Here is a 19,194-nt window from a genome sequence, read left to right as displayed (position 1 = left end):
TTCCAAAACAAGTGTACATTTTCCTCATAGCACACCCCTTACTAAGAAAGCACACAAAGTAAAACAACAAAGGTGTTTTTCCTTTCATTCTCTTGCAGCTTCGATGACAAGTTGACCTCAAATTTACACAGATTTGTCATCTTATGCATGTTGTGATACACCAAGCGTGTCCAGTGCCTTTACAGACAATCGCCATTTTGCATTATAAATTAACAATAAACACTCACCATACCTGTTTTGCGTACAGTTTTGCTTCAAAATGGCGCAGACCCTAACATCAGGAACACGGACGGCAAAACAGCCCTGGATCTCGCGGACCCTCCTGCTAAGCAGGTTCTTTCGGGAGAGTACAAGAAGGATGAGTTATTGGAAGCATCACGGAGTGGCAATGAAGAGAAGATGATGAGCTTGCTGACCCCTTTGAATGTCAATGGCCATGCAAGCGACGGTAGACGGGTAAGTCCTCAAGTACAAATTACAGCCGTCTAGTTCATCCTAACTTGGGAATAATCTTTAGACTAAAGACCAATAAGGTTTAGTAACCAAAGAGGTTAGGCTGCACTTAAAGGATTTGGGTACTTTTTCAAAGTGTCCACAGATTTACATTAAACTTACAGGGTTTGAAGATAATGATAATGAAAAGCTTCCCTTCAAATATTACTAACTAAGGTTGTGTAGTTTTTGAGAAACGAGTAAAACAAGCCACAAAATAGTTTTACAAAATTATATTAGCATGTAAAATCCCCGTAACCAGTTTTGATATTATACCAAAACCATAGCATAACTGGTTAATACGTTTTTACATGCTAGAAAATTATTACTTTTTTCTCATTTCTCAAAAACTACAGCAGCTCAGTAAGTAAAGTTTCAAGGGAAGCTTTCTACTATCATAATCTTCAAACTGTGTAAGGTTAATGTATACCTGTGGACATTGTGTTTTTTGTTAGGAAAAAGAACATATACCCTCTAATCCATCTTAAGTTAGGATGAGTTACTTGTCCTAACTTTAGATAGTATTAGTCCTAGCGTTTCGTGAAATCGGCTGCTTGGCCCAATTTCATGAAACCTGTAGGCACAGAAACTTGCTAAGCACAGTAAAAATCTTGCTCTGCTAAAAAAAGTTACCAGTCAACATTCCTTTTTAAAGTTTATATCGTTATGACTGGCGCCCCACTCAGGAAAATAAATTTGTTAAGCAGAATTTACTGCTTTATTAAAATAATCTTGCTTAGCAGAATCAGATGACCAGCCAAAAGAGTTGTGAGTTTAAATTATTATGACTGGTAGCTTTATGAGGTCATGGCAAAGAATGTAAGCATAGTGATAAGCACTTTAAAAATCTTGCTTAGCGAAATTAGGTCACCAGCCACTTTGCAAGCAACATTTTCTTTGTAGCTTATGAATACAGGGCCTGAGTGGATGTCATTTTGATACCTAGTTTTTAATTTTTCTAATACCAATACAAAAATATTGTAAGCAAGGGTTTGTTACCTTCCAACTTTCAGTCCACACCTCTGCATCTTGCTGCTGGCTACAATCGTGTGTCTATCGTCCAGCTGTTATTACAGCATGGGGCAGATGTTCATGCCAAAGACAAAGGGTGAGTAAGGAAAAAATACAAGTCAGTTCTTTGTTGGTTAATAATACTACCATTAATCCAGATTTATTATGTACACTTCTCCAAAAAATTGATCTTGGAAAAAGAACATTATACAAAGCGAAACTAAAGGATATAAATTAGTTGTAATTAATTTAATGTAAGTCTATTTGACCAAGTGTGACTTAAGTTCTGTCTTGAAGTTCACATTGACTTTCAGTGGTTAGACTGCAGGACTTGCAATGACAAGGTTGTGGGTTCAAATCCTACCCAGCTAACCACTGATTTCACAATGATAATAAGTATTGGCGTCTCGTTACTGAATCACAAAATCTTGATTTGTGCCATTCATAATCATAGATGTTAAACCAATGTTTGTATGTGAGAGATTGGCTGTTGCCAGCTTGTAGGAGTTTGCTGAGTTCCCTTGATGGGAAGATCCTCAAAACAAACAAATACACTGTCAGTCCATCCGGCAATTTGGAAAATTTATTCAATCCTTCAGCGAGCTTTAAGGCTCTGTAGTTGAGGAGGTCAAGTGGCTGATAGAAAGAGGAAAAGCAGGGTTCACATGCCCAAGGCCAATGCTTTTCGCGTTAACTCTGAACCACTCAAGTCCGGAAATGACAGGAAAGCGTGGCATTGCTTACTTCACTTCACCATTCTTTGCAGAGCACATAGGAGATTTGGAGGTTTGTTGGAGTATGTGCCGACACGCAAAGGAGAGGATCATGGATGTTCTCTATTTAGCAACATTGAAGAGCAAAAAGTTGTTTTAAGTCATCTGAAGATCTGTTTTGTTTTAATATTGTGTTCTTCTTCACTTCAACTCCTAGTGGGCTTGTTCCCCTGCATAATGCCTGCTCCTACGGCCACTTTGAAGTAACGGAGCTTCTGATCAAACATGGTGCTAATGTCAACGCTATGGATCTGTGGAAGTTCACTCCACTTCATGAGGCTGCATCCAAATCGAGGTAAGGTACCAGACTCGTGTCATTATTGCTAGTGTGGCCATTAATAATTAATAACACTAATAGTGCACTGTAATGGACATTTATGAAGCACCATATCTGTCAGAGAGACACTCCTGATGCATAGAAAAAGAACTCCAAAGATGCTACTTTAAGCTATGACTGAATAAGTTTATTTTAAGGTTGGTTTTAAAGCTCCATCTCCTGACACTCATGATGCATAGAAAAAGAACTCTAAAGACAGTACTTTCAGCTAAGACTGAACAAGTGTATTTTAAAGTTAGTTTAAAAGCTGGAGAGAGGTTCAGTGGAAGAGCATTCAAAAGAGATGTTTCACCATGTCAAAAAGAACGGTCTTGGGTTTAGAATTAAATATTATATCTTTTGAGTAATTACCAAACCTGCCCAGTGCCTTTAAACAGGAGATAGGAATTAGGATAATTAGTAGATGATTGTTGTTCCTGTTGTCAGGCTTGAGGTGTGCTCCCTGCTGATGAGTCATGGGGCAGACCCTAACCTCGTCAACTGCCATTCCAAGAGTGCCATCGACGTTGCACCCACTAAGGACCTCAAAGAGATGCTGCAATGTAAGTAGAGATAACAACAGTTGATTTTCAAGCCCAGGGCCCAATTTCATAGAGCTGCTTCTACGAGTTCTTAATAGTTCTCAACGTTTCAACTAGCTTGCTCTAGTCAGCGTCAAGAGACTGTCACAAACAGCAAATATATGAATGATATATCCTTAAGTTCGCTTGTTTTTATAAACGAATAGCTGCACATCTGCATTTCAGTTCAGGGCCCAATTTTTTGGAGCTTCCTAAGCAAAAAAGCAGCACAGCAAAACATGCTTACCAGACTAAGGTTACCAGCCAAACTACTATGTCACATGTACATTTTGTGATTGGTACCCTACTAATTTTCGCTTAGCAGAGATGTGTAAGGCAATTTTTTCTGCTTGAGTAGCTCTATGAAATTGGGCCCTGATGTCAGGTCTTATGGTTAAGGAGAATGGACAAGAAAGTGTAGATATGTGGATAGAATGTACGAGCTGAAGGCAAGTACATTGTAGTCACGAATCTACACTTTGAGAGTCTGTTCTCTGACCTAAACTATTTCCCCAATTGATTATGTAACAGTTTCAATGAATTGGATTTCTCAATAATGATCGCACTTATTATAAGTCTATCTAATTTTGTGCACTTCAAACGACGGAATTTGTCACATTTTATATCTATTTTGCAGAATATATAGGCAGACTTTACAGTGCATGCAACATTATCTAATTCGAAGTTGGTTTGCTTAGTTAAAAATAAATATATCTGTCACTAAAGTCATTTTTTAAACTGGAATTTTTTTTTTTAAATAGAGAGAATTTTTTTAATAGCTGTGTTCTACATTTGAGTGTAGATCGTAAACAAGCAACACTTCCATCAAAAAAGTGATGTCAGATGAATAGTTTAAAGACTACTGAAGCGAGATTGCTATTTTCAGTAAAGGTTTTTGTTAATGAAATCAAGGATGCACCAAACCAGCCTCAATCACTGTGATTCAGAAGCGAACACAACTCAATCAGGGTGTCATCAAAACCTTACTTGTACCCTCTTTCACCATGCATAGCTTCAAGTCTAATCTAACGGTCAGCTAAACACAATTTGGTGAAACAAACAAGGAATATTTTTATAAGATTATGACATTTAGAAAAGCTAAAGGGTGTCTCAGCTACAAACTTAGTCATTGTGACTCAGAAGCCTGGTGAAACTTGTAGACAAGAATGCTTTGCAGTGAACCAGAAACACAGACACGAGCCCATACCATACTCTTTGATATGCACCACCTTTACTTTTTGTTAACGAAATCAAGAATGCCTCAAACACAAACTTTTTCCATTGTGACTCGGAAGCATGGAAGGGCTTAAATTTTGGGAAACAAATCCACAAGACTACAGGGCTGGTAGCTCAAGACTTTTACTGGACTAGAGAACTTGTTACAAGACGGAATCAATATGAGAAGAACACTATATACACAGTTTCACATTTGAGCCGTCTTAGGAACAAACACCATAAGAGAAGATGTATCTAGTTTGGTGTATTTGCATACTTCAATACTCAACGCAATTTAAAGATGTTTGTATTTATCAGTTTAAACTAAAAATGCAGTGAGGTGTTATTATTGAAAAGCACAAGATTGCTGAACTTACTTGTGTGTGCATAGTTAGCTGGCCCGAACTTACTAGTGTGTGCATAGTTAGCTGGCCCGAACTTACTTGTGTGTGCATAGTTAGCTGGCCCGAACTTACTTGTGTGTGCATAGTTAGCTGGCCCGAACGTACTTGTGTGTGCATAGTTAGCTGGCCCGAACTTACTTGTGTGTGCATAGTTAGCTGGCCCGAACTTACTTGTGTGTGCATAGTTAGCTGGCCCGAACTTACTTGTATGTGCATAGTTAGCTGGCTCGATGTTAAAATCACTGACCTCGAACATGCAGCAGCAGCAATAACAACTTTAGGGTTGAAATAATAATAACAGTGGCTTCTTGTGAGCATATCCGTCACTCAATGACAAACAGGATTCGTGCAAGGTATTTGGGACTGTGTTTAAGTATGAAACCTATTCCTTTATAGCACCATGTAATGGTTTACAAGGTGCTTTGGCACAACGTCGTGCAGCCAATCAAACCAGGAACACCCAAGGGCGAACCCCTTCTCTTTTTGATAAGTGCACTTGGTTCTTTTACATGCCTTTATTTAATAAAATACCTTTTCCAACTAGCAATTTCCAATTGAAAAAAGAACTGGACTATATTTCATTTTCAGTTGTTCTAACAGAACATGATTTGTTCGTTTGTTACTTTATGATTTACAGATGAATTTCGGGGCAATGCAATATTGGAAGCTTGTAGGCAAGCTGACATGACGAGGATCAAGAAGCAGATTGCTCCCGACTTGGTCAACTTCAAGAACCCACAGAGCCTAGATAGCCCCTTGGTAAATTTTCCTTCCATATTATTAATAATAATAACACTAGGTTCTTATATAATGCTTTATGGTATATCAAAGCACTCAGTAAGTTGTCCTGCAAGGTATGTGAAGGTATGTTTTCCTTATTTGTCCTGAACTAACACTGCAACTCAATTTGTGAAGGCAAATTTTTGACTCCTCAAAATGGCATGCCTTTTTAGCTCACAAAGTATAAGGAAAACCACACAATTTTGAGGCATGTTTGTTTGGAACGATATATTTTACTTTTAAAGCATATGTCTAACCACGCATTTTATAGCCAACGGTTTCAAATGCTTTTGATTGACCAACTTGCCAAACTTGTCCCTTTAATTTAAACCACTTTTGAAAAAGTACATAACAGTAGGTCACTCAAGGTGAGGGCTACTTGTAAGGAAAATATAGACAAGTTTAAAGCCATTGGACACTTTCGGTAAACAGTATTGTGTAAAGGCCCACACTTCGTGTATCACAACTTATATATAAAATAACAAACCAGTGAAAATTTAGGCTCAATCGGTCATCGGAGTCTGGAGAAAATAATGGGAAAACCCACCCTTGTTTCCGCATGTTTCGCCGTGTCATGACATGTGTTTAAAGTAAATCCGTAATTATCGAGAATTGATAATTGTTTTAATGTTTTCTCAAAAAGTAAAGCATTTCATGGAGTAATATTTCAAGAGAAGTCTTTCACCATTACCTTCTGTAAACCCTGTAAGTTATTTGTAAATCTGTGAACTTTTTTCTTTTTCTGTACAAAAGTGTATAATGGCTTTAAGGGAGAAAACATATCTAACGGTTCTCTTTAACTGCAATAATTTGTTTGATTGAGAAATGGAAAATATTATTTTTTTTTACTCAACAGCACTGTGTAGCTGGTTCCGTATTTCCAAAGAGGAAACAAGCTGTGGAACTACTCATCAAAAAGGGTGCCAATCTAGTCGACAAGAACAACGAGTAAGTTTTCTTTCACAAGAAGTTATTTACAGAAATTATTGACAAAAATTATCACCGGCACACTCGAGGCTAGTTTACATCAGGCATGAAATTCTTCCATTTATAATCTGAATTTTTTTGCTCTCAGAAAAACAGGTTACAATCATAGCTAAATAGCCTGAAAGACAGTGGACACTATTGGTAATTGTCAAAGACTAGTCTTCTCACTTGGTGTGTCTCAACATATACATAAAAAAACAACCTGTGAAAATTTGAGCACAATTGGCCGTCGAGGTTGTGAGATAATAATGAACGAAAAAAACACCCTTGTCACACGAAGTTGTGTGCTTTCAGATGCTTGATTTTGAGACCTCAAATTCTAAATCTGAGGTCTCGAAATCAAATTTGTAGAAAATTACTTCTTTCTCGAAACTATGTTACTTCAGAGGGAGCCTTTTCTCTTAGTGTTTTATACTAGCAACAGCTCTCCATTACTCTTTACCAAATAAGGTTTTATGGTAATTATTATTTTGAGTAATTACCAATAGTGTCCACTGCCTTTAAAAGTTGGTCAAATTCTGTATAATGTGTAGGTCAGCCCTTGTACCCAATCAAACATTGTAATTCAGTTCTCAAGGCATTTGCATTTAGTTTATTTTGGTCGGAAGCCAAGGACTCTCAGAAAAGTGAACTTAATCACTGTGCTAGCCAAGAACCCATTGGATATAAGACAAGGGAGGAAGTTTCATTTTTAGATGTAGGAGGAAAACCCACGCTGTCGGGTTAGGGACTGAAAACCCCAATCGTCATAGTGCCCCGGCGTGCTTTATAGGGTCCTAGAGATGGAAGGCGAGGAAAAGATGCCACTACGCCAACCTGACCACCCAAAGCATAAAACTGACTCGAAATTAACAATTGTCTTTCTTTCTTTCTTTCAGAGGGCTAACACCATTGCATGTTGCAACAGACAAGGGTCACATTGATGTAATGGAGCTCCTACTGGAAAGTGGTGCTAAGGTAAGTCAGTTTTGTTGTTGTTGAAGTACACCTGAATTTACATCGGCTGGTCATAAACCATTTTCACACCGTATCTCTTATCATCAAGAAATACAGCCCTAGGGAGACCAAGGAGTATTTTACCCCGCAGTTACCCCGACACACATTCGCACTGTCCCCACCTAGGTCCCTATTCCACAGGGTTCCTGCTGCTTGTTTCAGGAATCCCCTGGGGTTTTACCGCTTACCCCAACCGTCGAGATGCGACGGACAGGTCCAAGTGGAGGAGAGCCATAGGGAGAAAACAGGCCAATACAGAACAGACTGGACAATGGCCTTAAAACAGACAAACCCTACTCTAGAGCAGGGGTGGGTATTCCCGTGGGCATGCCCATTTGCTGGGGGTTAATCAGGGGCAAAATGATCCAAGTGTGAAAGGGCCGGCCATTTATATTCCCAAGGGTTGCCCAAGGGGAATAGAGTAGGCTGAAAGGGCTTTAGCCGTCTGATCACATCCTTCAAGGAGAACCCTTGCTTACAAATATGGAAAAGTTTGAGCGTCACTTTCAACATGAACATGCATTGAAATAGATACTGTGTCCTCATCAAGAAGTTGTTCTGCTTGTTCCAGGTGAATTCCACAGACAACATGGGTCAGACCCCTCTACACCGGGCGGCTCGTGAAGACATCCCTGAGGCATCTCGTCTTCTGCTCTCGTACGGCGCTGACACCACCGTGTTATCACTACAGGGATTCACACCGGTACAGCTTGCCTCAGAGAGTGTGCAAAAAATCATGCAAGGTAAATAAATTAACACTTTCATATACATTATATCCACCCAACAAGTAGGTGATCAAGACACGACAATAAAGAACAATTCACAGGAAAAACAACCCAGAGACAAATACATTAAAACTGTGCTGCTGCAGGAAATTACCACTGCAAGTTTTGAAGGAGGCGAGTGAATGTTGTGAGGAAGGTTGTTCAAAAGACATGGAGCAACAGTACAAAAAGATCTGTGTCCCCAGGAGCGATATGATCTTTGATCAGTCAGAAGATACTGGCCGAAAACAAGCTCGACTTATAATGCTTGATGTGGTCAGATAAATATAAAGGTAAACCTATTTGTATCCATGTTCCAACCCACAACATTGGAGCGCTTTACAAAAGCGGACATGAATAAAAAATAATAGTAATAATAATAATTGTGTCTCAAAATGCTTTGTACTATCTTATGCTGCTGTCGGGTTCTAACCAATATTTTTGTTTGACATTAATTTTAAGAGTGTGTACTAAACGTAAACTTTTAAATGATTAAATCCTTGATTTTTACAGTTGAGCAGAGGTTAAATGCCGTTGATGAAAGTTCAGAGTTCTTGGAGTTCTCTAAAGCTGGAGACTTGGATAATATACAGGTACGGAATAAAAAAAATTGCAGGGCTTGAATTTGACACTGAGCTGCAGTGTGTTCCTGGTTTGATTGGCTGCATATTGCACTACAGAACCTTGTAAACCATTACACCGTGATGAAAGGAACACAATGCCTTGGATCGGTCGAGTTGGTCTTTGAAAAGCGTTTGAAATCTTTTGTTATGAAATGCATGGTAAGATGTTTTAAAAATAGAATATAATGATCCACACAAACATGCCTCGAAATTGCGTTGTTTTTCGTTTAAGCCACAGAGAAACACAGTTGGCCATTTTGTGGAGTACCAATGGCCGATTGTGTTAGGTCGCGACGTTATAGGAAAACTGTACAATTTCAAGTGATACTTGTGTGGATCATTAGATTCTACTTTTAAAATATCTTTCTAACCATATGCATTTCATAACAAACGTTTTTTAAACACTTCAAAGACCAACTCGACCGATCCAAGGCAACTTGTTCCTCTAAGGAGTTGGTCTCATACTTAAAAGCTGTAGATCCACAATACCTTACAGGAAAATACTGAATATTGAAGTGCCTTGAGTTTCACTGAATGAGCACTATATAGAAAACCTGTATTATTATTGTTATTGTTGAAAAATTGTCATTTTTTAACCTCCAGGCCCTAGTGTCGAGGAATCCACACATAGTCAACTGTCGTGACAAGGAAGGCAGACACTCTACGCCTCTGCATTTTGCAGCTGGGTACAATCGAGTAGCCGTGGTTGATTATCTGTTGCAGCATGGAGCTTATGTTCATGCCAAAGACAAAGGGTAGGTTTGATGTCCATGGTTTAGGTCTAATGGTTCTTCCTGAACCCAAAACTAGTAATACATTTTTCAGCGACTATAAAAACAACCATACTTTACCTTAAAAAAACAAAACAGATTTTACAAGCGGCCTGTGCCAAAAATTCCCATAGCAGACGCGAACGGTCATTAGGTTTGACCTACTTCCATTCACATTCTTCCGGCACTTCTAGAGTGATCATTGTTTTTCACATGCTGGGCCATCTCTATGGAACAGTGTCTCACTTCAACTCAGACAAGCAGATACTTGTTCTCAATTTAAAACACATCTCAAAAGCTCTCTATTTCGGGAACCATAGCTCTCGGCCTTTGGTTGTCTTTGTGTATGTAGCGGAGCTCAGTTTTTTTTCGCGGCAGGAGTGTCATCCTTAACAGACATGCCGCACAAGAAATGTTCTATATTATTAATGAAAATTAAAACTTAACATCTATTAAATCAATGCATTAGCCGCTGCTAAAACATAGGATTCGAACTGCCTCTAGCTACCGGGCAGTCTCGGTGGTCTAGTTGGTAAGACACTGCTCTAGAATTGAAAAGGTCGCGGGTTTGAATCCCACCTGAGAAATATACCTGTGATTTTTTTCACAGAACTCGGGGAAAGTACTGAGTATACAGTGCTAACACACATCGGTAAATATGGGTAAAACCAAAATGAATATTATAAATGAAATTGTCCCTTCTTGTGTCTTCTTTTACAGTGGACTCGTTCCTCTACACAATGCCTGCTCCTTCGGTCATTATGAGGTGACAGAGCTATTGATCAAACACAGCGCTGTCGTCAATGCAGCGGACCTGTGGAAGTTCACTCCGCTACATGAGGCTGCGGCTAAGGGCAAATATGAGATATGCAAACTACTACTTAAGGTAAACCATTGTTCCCAAAGCCATAGAATTTTCCCGTCTGGAAATGATCATCTTAAAGGGAATGTACACTTTTGGTAATTACTCCCCCCCAAAAGTAACCTTTAAAACTCGGTAAATATCACTGGAGATGTGTTGAAATTGCAAAACAGTGTTAGAAGCGGCACCCTTTGAGGTAATGTAGTTTTAGAAAAAGAAATTTTAGAGAAAATTATTTTAGCAGGTACAACGTATTTACCAGTACTAGTACTTACGAGACTCTCCTGAAAACATCGCTTTGTGATTTTTGCTTTTCTCTCAAAAACTTGACGACTATAGAAGCTGAAACTGCTACAGGTAAATTATATTACATACCCTACATTTTCATTCACAGTGAGTAGGGATTCATGTCGTGTCCTAAAGGTTCTACTACATCATCATCATCATCATCATCATCATCAGAATGAGCTTGCTCGGCTTTCTGTGACACGTTTCTTCTATGTACAAAATGTATCAAATATCCGTTTTTTATTTTTGGCTGTTCATTCCTTTGTAGCATGGTGCTGATCCTGAGAAGAAAAACCGCGACGGTCACACGGCCCTGGACCTGGTCAAAGAAGGTGACCAGGACGTTCAGGATCTACTGAGGGGAGATGCCGCTCTCCTTGAAGCAGCCAAGAAGGGCAACCTGGTCAGGGTCCAGAAACTGGTCACTCCGGATAATATCAACTGTCGTGACTCCCAGGGTAGAAACTCTACTCCTCTTCACTTAGCAGGTGGGTATGAGGGTGAAGCTGTAGACTTCAGACACTAGTTATGTCATTTATTTAAAGGCCAGGGAAACTATAGCTAATCACTCCAAAACAAATTTTAGCATAAAAACTTACTTAGAGCTGTTAATAGTACATAACATTGTGAGAAACGGCTTCCTCTGAAGTAAGAGAAAGAGGGAATTTCTCACTCAAATATTAAATTACTTCAGCTGAATCCTTTTGTTATGCATCTGAAAGCACACAAAGTAAGGCAACAATGGTGTTTTTACTTTCATTATTCTCTTGCAAATGGAGACCAATTGAGCCCAAATATTCACAGGTTTGTTGATTTAATGATTGGATGTATTAAGTGAGAATACTGGTACTTGACCGTTACCAAACATTTCCAATGCCTTTAAGACACAGTAGTAGACCTGTCGATAGTGAATCTGTAAATCTGTCGTGGCCGAGAGGATTAGAGCACTGGACTCAAACACTGGTGATTCTGATCAGCAGAGTGTGTGGTACGAGTCCCGGTCGTGACACTTTTGTCCTTAAGCAAGACACCTAACTTTTATGGCTGCCTCCTTCGGATGGGGGTGTTAAGTCGTTGGCCCTGTGTGTTGTGTAATAGTGCATTTATCGAAAAGAGAAGGGGTTCGCCCTGGTGTTTCTGGTCTGATAGGCAGAATATAGCGCCACAGCACCTGACAACCATTAAATGGTGCTATTAAGGAAAAAGTCTCATACTTCCCAAAATGCAGTTTATACCCCTTGCAGCAAGAAATACTTAGCACTTGAATACGCACTTAGGGGCGTGATAAAGTGCTATATAAAAACCCAGCCGTCGTTTTCAGCAACTCATCCTAACTAAGGGAATAAAAGGGTAGCGACGAGTTCTTCAACGTACGTTTAAAGCCGGCAGGGTCGACAGCCATCGGCTCGGGCCTTTATCGCATGGCAATGACCCTGCAAGGTTTTAAACAGCGTTAAGTTCCTGCCCATACATAAGGACGCATTGAATCTATCCTAATCTAGGACGAGTTACTCTTCCTAACTTGAGGTTGGATTAATCCTAGTGTTTGTGAAATCGGCTGAAATCAGCTGTAGTATTATTTATAGCCCAACTTGTGATGATGGTTTTTGGTCTTGTTTCTTTCCTATAGCTGGTTATAACAACGTAGAAGTAGCAGACTACTTACTAGAGCACGGTGCTGATGTGAATGCCAGGGATAAAGGAGGCCTCATCCCTCTGCATAATGCCTCATCTTATGGGGTAAGTCCACAAGTGCTCTCCCTAAAGACAGTTGGGGGCTCGTCTAACATATAAACCACCATTGCATCGGGGATAAAAAATATAACTTGGTTTAACCCTTACACTGATGTGCTAGCACTGTATACTTTCTTGAAATCCGTAAAAAATCACAGGTAAAACTGTCTGGTGGAATTCAAACCCATGACCTTTGCATTGATAGAGGGGACAGAGCTAGCCTAGAGGCTAGAGGCAGTTCTAATCGTAACAATTTCACGGATGTTTTAACATCTGTGTTAATCAAAATTAAAAAATTTCATCGGGGATAAAGAGTATTATCTCTGAAACGGTTACAATTCACGAGAGTGTTCCTTGATTATTTTGCCATTCAAAGCTGCAATTCCTACACACCTTGATAACGTCCTTTATAACCTATGCTGATCATGAAGTTTTAATTTCTTATAATTTGTTTGTCTGTCTGTTTGGATATTGTAGCATTTGGATATTGCCTCGTTGCTCATCAAACACAACACGTGCGTCAACGCTGTAGACCGCTGGAACTTTACTCCCCTACACGAAGCAGCGCAGAAAGGTCGCACTCAACTCTGCGCACTCTTGGTAAGACCTCATTGTTTGTTTATTCCTTTTTGAGAAAGCTAGGTGAAACCTTTGAGACCTATTGAGAACTCACTCCGCTGTAGTGCAGTTAATGATGATTCACTATAGGCTTAAGTAGTAGTCTACCTTAAAAGCAGGGCAGTTCTTTTCAGAATTAAAAAGTCTCCGGAACTTTGAAAATCTACTACGCGGTAGTAGAATCTAAAGCAAAACAGTTCTTAAAAGAACAAATTCTACCTGGCAAGTAGACACACACATGGTGTGGGCGCAAAACGAAATATACATTGATACCTCACCATGCAATGCCTAAAATTCCATATAGTTTGTGACTTTAAACCAATGGGACGATAGGTGGCAGCAAACTTACTCGGTAAATCCATTGTTCTCAGAATTATCAGAATTATGCGCATGTTCAGAACTACAAAAACAATGGTTTGAACTGCTGCCACCTAGCCTTGGAAATTCTCCCTTTGTTTCCGTCTTTAACCATTCTCTCTTTGCTAGACTTGTATAAAGGTTTTCATGCATGCTCATTATTTGTATGTAATGCTTTTGTTTAGCTTGCCCATGGTGCTGATCCAACAATGACTAACCAGGAGGGGCAAACACCACTCGACCTTGCCACCGCAGATGACGTACGCTCCCTCCTCATTGATGCCATGCCCCTGGGCTCAGCCCCGACCACTGCCAAAGGCCTCACCCCGACCACACCCATCAAGAATAGCACCCTCATCCCCGCTCCTTCGTCGAGGAGACCCGGACCAGGGCTCGCCTCCGATGATGTGGACACTGCGCAGGGGGCGGTTGGCGGGGTCGGTGCGGCAGCGACACCAGCTGTGAAGCAGGTGGTGACGTCGACGTCACAGACCGGAGACGGGGCGGCAGACAGCGGCAGTAGCGAGAGTACTACCGGTAATCCATTAGACATCAGTATCGCGGCCTTTTTGAGGGGCATTCAGCTGGATCATCTCAGGGAGATCTTTGAAAGGGAACTGGTGAGTTGACACGTAATGTTTGGTACTTGGTTCGTTAGGGTTTCTGACTTAATAGTGTGGATCTTGCCTTTGAAGGAATATGAATATGAAGATGATCAGAGCATACTGTTACGAAATGTTGAGTCGTTAAGCAAAGGTTCTTTTTGGAACCAACACTACTCAAAAGATATATTAATAAGGTGTTACTGCAAACCTCTCTAAACATGCGAAGTTTCAAATCCTAGGTGAAGTTTCAAAAGGTGTACGATCAATTCTTGATTTAAAAGATTCCTTTTTACAAATCCCAAATTATGTAAATATTACTTACATATAATGTTAGTAGTTACATTTCACTCCTAAGCTAAGAGATTCTCTTTAGACTGTTGTCCATGTCTAATGCTGAACTGCATTTTATATCCTTTCTTGGTGGACATAGAGGGTGTTGTAGGCGTGGTTTGGACTAATTGGTCATAAATGTTCTGGAGCTTGTCTTTGTTGAGAGTGTTCTCCCCCCTGTGTCTGATCCATGAGTTCATTCTTGTCCAAATGTTTGATTGCAGATAAGCATGGATGTCCTGCTCGATATGGGTCATGAGGAGCTCAAGGAGATAGGCATCAATGCATACGGTCATCGGCATAAGGTCATCAAGGGTATGGAGAGACTGATGGGGGGTAACATCACCCCTAACCCACACCTAGGAGCTCATGGCAACTCTGGATCCATCCTGATTGATCTGGGTATTGATGATAAGGAGTACCAGTCGGTTGCCGTTGAGGTGAGTAGTTAGAAATCCATAGTTAAGACACTGCTCTAAATTTTAGACACTGCTCTTCAATTGCAAGGGTCTTGGGTTCAAATCCCACCTGAGTAACATGCCTGTGATATTTTTTCACAGGACTTGGGAAAGTACCGAGTATACAGTGCTAACGCACATATGGGTAAAAACCAAAAGTAACAATAACCCTCCGTTAGTTGACCAGAGGGTCATTTGAACCAACCAGATTTAAGGGGAAAAAGCTCTACCAACGGGCTATCTAGGCCTATGGTTGCAGTCTCCCTCTTTTGACAATATTTTTGTCCAAGGGTTTCAGTCAGGAGCCATACAACCATTAGCTGCCCTGTAGCAAGGGATCAAACCCAAGTTTACGATACAACCTGAGCGAAACTTCATGGCCCTGCTTACCGTCAGCAAAAAATCGACGCTTGCGAAAGCAGGGATTTCTGTGCTTCTGCCAAGCCTATTTTGGCTTGTGCGCATGCGTATTCCATTTTACTAAGGGACCATGGATAAACTAAGAACGCGGCCGCCCGCGATCAGACTCGTTCTAGAACGAGTCCGTCCCAAAATTGTCACGCGCCCGTCCCAAGATGGATTAAGCGCTTCACTGATTTTTAAGGTCCCTCATTATCGAACTCTATTGTTGGTGCCTTTTGTTGTTCAGATTACATGGACAAGGCAGCTCGCAAGTAAGCCACGAAGGGGTGAAGGATTAGTGTTTGCGGTCTAGCTCAGGTATACACCAGACAATGGGTTGGAGATGTCCATGTACAGCCAACCCTCGAGTTTGCCAAAGCCAATACAATAATATGCTACTGCCATAACAAGTTGAAGTGGTGACTATTATTCTTAAATTTGAAATCATCGCCAACTTATTTTGTATCTACATCTAATTATTACATTAGGACCCGTGTTTACAGAGATGATTACACTTACACGATGTGTTCATAAAGGTACCGCGAAATCATGCTGACCGGCTCGCAATCACACAAAACACAACGCAAAATTACATCGTAGTACACAAACACACTATATCCAGCGACACACTCACACACAGTGTTTTCAATATACCGGCCTAGTAGTCTTGTTACTTTGCGTGCAACGAACTATAATGCAAGAAACATTGAACGCTAGAGGGCTTTCCTAAACAATGTGATAGCGGGAGATCCGCCCTCCGTTGGAAAAATTGCGCAACAGTTTACGAAATTAGTTACAACCGCCTTGAGATAAAGACTTTCGGCAGAATCTGGTGTCCGAAAATTGCAATACTAACCAGCGTACAACATTGGCGCCGTTGCTGGTACCTTGGGCATGTCAACAACGTGGTGAATTTTCAGCAGTTCCTTGGGAATATTTAGCGTGTTTAAGAAAAACTACATAACGTGTTGGCTTCATTGTTCAAACATGAAACATTTTGGATACCTTTGATGTACCAAAAAAGGTATAGTTTTACTGTTTAATGTAAGATGTTTTTCCTATTGATTTTGTTTTATTCTGTTGTATTTTGGGGGATTATTTTGCATGGCGGTCGTGCAAAGACGCAATATTTTTAATTTGTTAATCTGCGGTTGTGTTTTGACTTATTGCGTGAAAAGGGCTAGGATTAATCTTTTTGTAACTTGAAAAAAACTAGTCAAAATATAAACTAGACCGGAGACACAGTTATTATAATTTACATGGATCTTTGGTTGTTGTTTATTTATTGAAACGACAGTTTAAGTAAATTGCAGTGGAAACAACTTGGGTTTATATCTACCCAGATAAGCCGATTATAACTACACAGTGGTTTTCGGCCTCACCATTGTTCCTTTGTTATACGGTGGGTCTTCCTCAAGACCCGGTGGTTGAGAAGAACGCGTTCCACTCCGTAGGTTTTCTTTTGTTCAATTTGTCACGCGAAGGAACGCGTCGCGACGCGGTCGTTCCCGTGACATAGTTTATCCATGGTCCCTAAGCCTTCTATGCTTACACAGCTAGTGTAGAAACTCAGCACTTGCGCGTATATGGGGGAATTGTGTTCGTATGCGCAGAACTCGGCGGTAAGCAGAGCCAAGAGATTGGGCCAGGAGATCACCTTAAGGGGATGAGATTTAAACTTTATTTTGTGTGCTTTTGTCAACCAGATGCAGAACACGGTCCGAGAGCACCGCGATAACGGCCAGGCCGGTGGTATCTTCAGTAAGTACAGCATCAACAAGATTCAGAAAGTACGCAACAGGAGACTGTGGGATAGATACTTGCATCGGAAGAAGGAGGTCGCTGATGAGAATCATAACCATGACAACGAGAGGATGCTCTTCCACGGTACGTCCTGCAATTTTTTAAATTATCATATTTTGTATGGTATTACTCTGGGATTTTCCCTGGGAAAAAGCGAATGGCCTTTTTACACTATGGACGATTTACCGCTGGGTTGCTCCTGGTCTGCCCCGGCAAATGGGCATTAGCCGGGGAAAAAACCATCCCCGCTCCTGAGTAGGGGTAAGCGGTAAAGCCCTGGGCTATTCTTGAAATGTGCAACCAGAACCCTGCGGAAAAGGGGCACAATGTGAAAGTGCGCTTTGGGTACAAAATGTCCTGGGACCTCACCAGGGCTGTGCTCCACGGGGATAATATAATAATAATTATACTGGGCCTTTCCAAAATATGATCAAAGCGCATAATAAAAGAAAAGGATAAATTAAAACAGCAAGAACAAAACTGAAATCTACTATTTAGTAAAGAGATAAGTTTAAAGTGTACTCTTAAGTGTAACAACACAAGAAGAATCACGGACATTAATTGGGAGACTGTTCAAAAGTTCAGCACAGAGTGTGGTAAGGCGTCTTTGCCATATGATAATCTGGACTCGCGAATTCTATTGAAAGTAGAACAGAGTCCTTGATGGTTGCTATGGCGAAGATGAAACAAATTGGAGAGATAAGGTGGAGCAAACATGTCAAAACATATAGAAGAGTTTTGAACTGGATGCATTTCTCCATTGGTAGCCAGTGAAGTTTAGCGATAGGAGAAACAGTGGGAAAATTTTTGGAGTGTGGTTTTCCATTGCATGGGTCTTTATTAAAGTCATTCTGCCTTTCTCCATAGGGTCCCCATTCATCAACGCCATCGTCAACAAAGGTTTTGACGAACGCCATGCCTACATCGGTGGCATGTTCGGAGCAGGTATCTACTTTGCTGAGGACTCCTCAAAAAGCAACCAGTATGTGTACGGAATCGGGGGAGGGACAGGATGCCCCGCCCATAAAGACAGGTCCTGTTATATTTGTCATAGGTGAGTTCAAGGAATGTTGATGATCGACATAGATTCTTGTGGAAATTTAACTCTGACTTTGTTGCGGTATTCAGGCTGGGTGGCACTATGTGGATTAGGTTTTCATTCCCTCCCTGACTGCGTGGGGTTTCCCTGAAGTAGTTAACTAGGGTTTGCCTGCCACATCTAAAACTGGAACTTCCTTCTTTGTCTTCCCTCTATTGGGGTTCTTGGCTAGTACAGTGATTGAGTTCTCTTTTCTGAGAGTCCTTGGCTTCACAACCAGAATAAATGATATAATTAAATGGAATGGATGGAAATTAACATTGATTGTGATCAGCAGAGTGTGGGTTCGAGTCCCAGTCGTAACACCTGTGGTCTTAAGCAAGACACTTAACCATTGCTTCGTCCTTCAGATGGGACATATGTGTTGTGTAAAGCACGTAAAAGAACACAGTGCACTTATCAAAAAGAGAAGGGGTTCACCCCGATGTAACTGGGTTGTTCCTGGCAGCATATCGTGCCACAGCATCTTGTAAACCGTTACACGGTGCTAAAGGAGTAGGTCTCATAATTGGAACGTAGTCCCAAATGCCTTGCAGGAAAATACTGAATGGTGACGCCTTGAGCGCTATATATAATCCACCTTTATTATTATTATTATTAATTGTATGTTTGTTGTACCAGGCAAATTGTATTCTGTCGAGTGACCCTTGGCAAGGCGTTCCTTCAGTTCAGTGCCATGAAGATGGCCCATGCACCTCCTGGTCACCACTCTGTCATCGGCAGACCCAGCACTGGCGGCTTGGCGTACTCAGAGTATGTCATCTACAGAGGAGAACAGGTCAGTTTGACAGGGATGTGATTTCACCTTTTTTAACCGGAAATACATTTTTGTTAAACCCCAACCCCAAATTCATAGGAAAATGAAGATAAAACCATATGGAACACCCCAGATTGCAAAGTTAGGGCTATCAAAACCAACGATAAAT

General features: G+C 40.7%; 1 protein-coding gene across 2 annotated transcripts in view; it reads left to right on the top strand.

Moving 5' to 3' along the window:
- LOC139940322 (poly [ADP-ribose] polymerase tankyrase-1-like) overlaps window positions 1-19,194 on the top strand; it is a 30,152-nt gene that overhangs the window by 5,518 nt on the left and 5,440 nt on the right. For both annotated transcript variants that reach the window (XR_011786439.1, XM_071936525.1), the window contains exons 3-21: window positions 248-456; window positions 1,506-1,600; window positions 2,434-2,571; window positions 3,040-3,155; window positions 5,430-5,551; window positions 6,429-6,520; window positions 7,438-7,516; window positions 8,127-8,298; window positions 8,833-8,912; window positions 9,546-9,697; window positions 10,433-10,598; window positions 11,131-11,350; window positions 12,493-12,602; window positions 13,074-13,196; window positions 13,757-14,191; window positions 14,731-14,946; window positions 17,073-17,253; window positions 18,037-18,223; window positions 18,890-19,046. Coding sequence is in view for 1 of the 2 variants with exons in the window: in XM_071936525.1 (XP_071792626.1) it covers window positions 248-456; window positions 1,506-1,600; window positions 2,434-2,571; window positions 3,040-3,155; window positions 5,430-5,551; window positions 6,429-6,520; window positions 7,438-7,516; window positions 8,127-8,298; window positions 8,833-8,912; window positions 9,546-9,697; window positions 10,433-10,598; window positions 11,131-11,350; window positions 12,493-12,602; window positions 13,074-13,196; window positions 13,757-14,191; window positions 14,731-14,946; window positions 17,073-17,253; window positions 18,037-18,223; window positions 18,890-19,046 (3,050 nt within the window). In the remaining variant the exon portion in view is untranslated. The remainder of the gene's footprint in view (window positions 1-247; window positions 457-1,505; window positions 1,601-2,433; window positions 2,572-3,039; window positions 3,156-5,429; window positions 5,552-6,428; window positions 6,521-7,437; window positions 7,517-8,126; window positions 8,299-8,832; window positions 8,913-9,545; window positions 9,698-10,432; window positions 10,599-11,130; window positions 11,351-12,492; window positions 12,603-13,073; window positions 13,197-13,756; window positions 14,192-14,730; window positions 14,947-17,072; window positions 17,254-18,036; window positions 18,224-18,889; window positions 19,047-19,194) is intronic.

The sequence above is a fragment of the Asterias amurensis genome, chromosome 8 (assembly GCF_032118995.1).
Source record: "Asterias amurensis chromosome 8, ASM3211899v1".
In the NCBI taxonomy this organism is placed as follows: Eukaryota; Metazoa; Echinodermata; class Asteroidea; order Forcipulatida; family Asteriidae; genus Asterias; species Asterias amurensis.
This window is presented reverse-complemented; position numbering and strand designations above follow the sequence as displayed.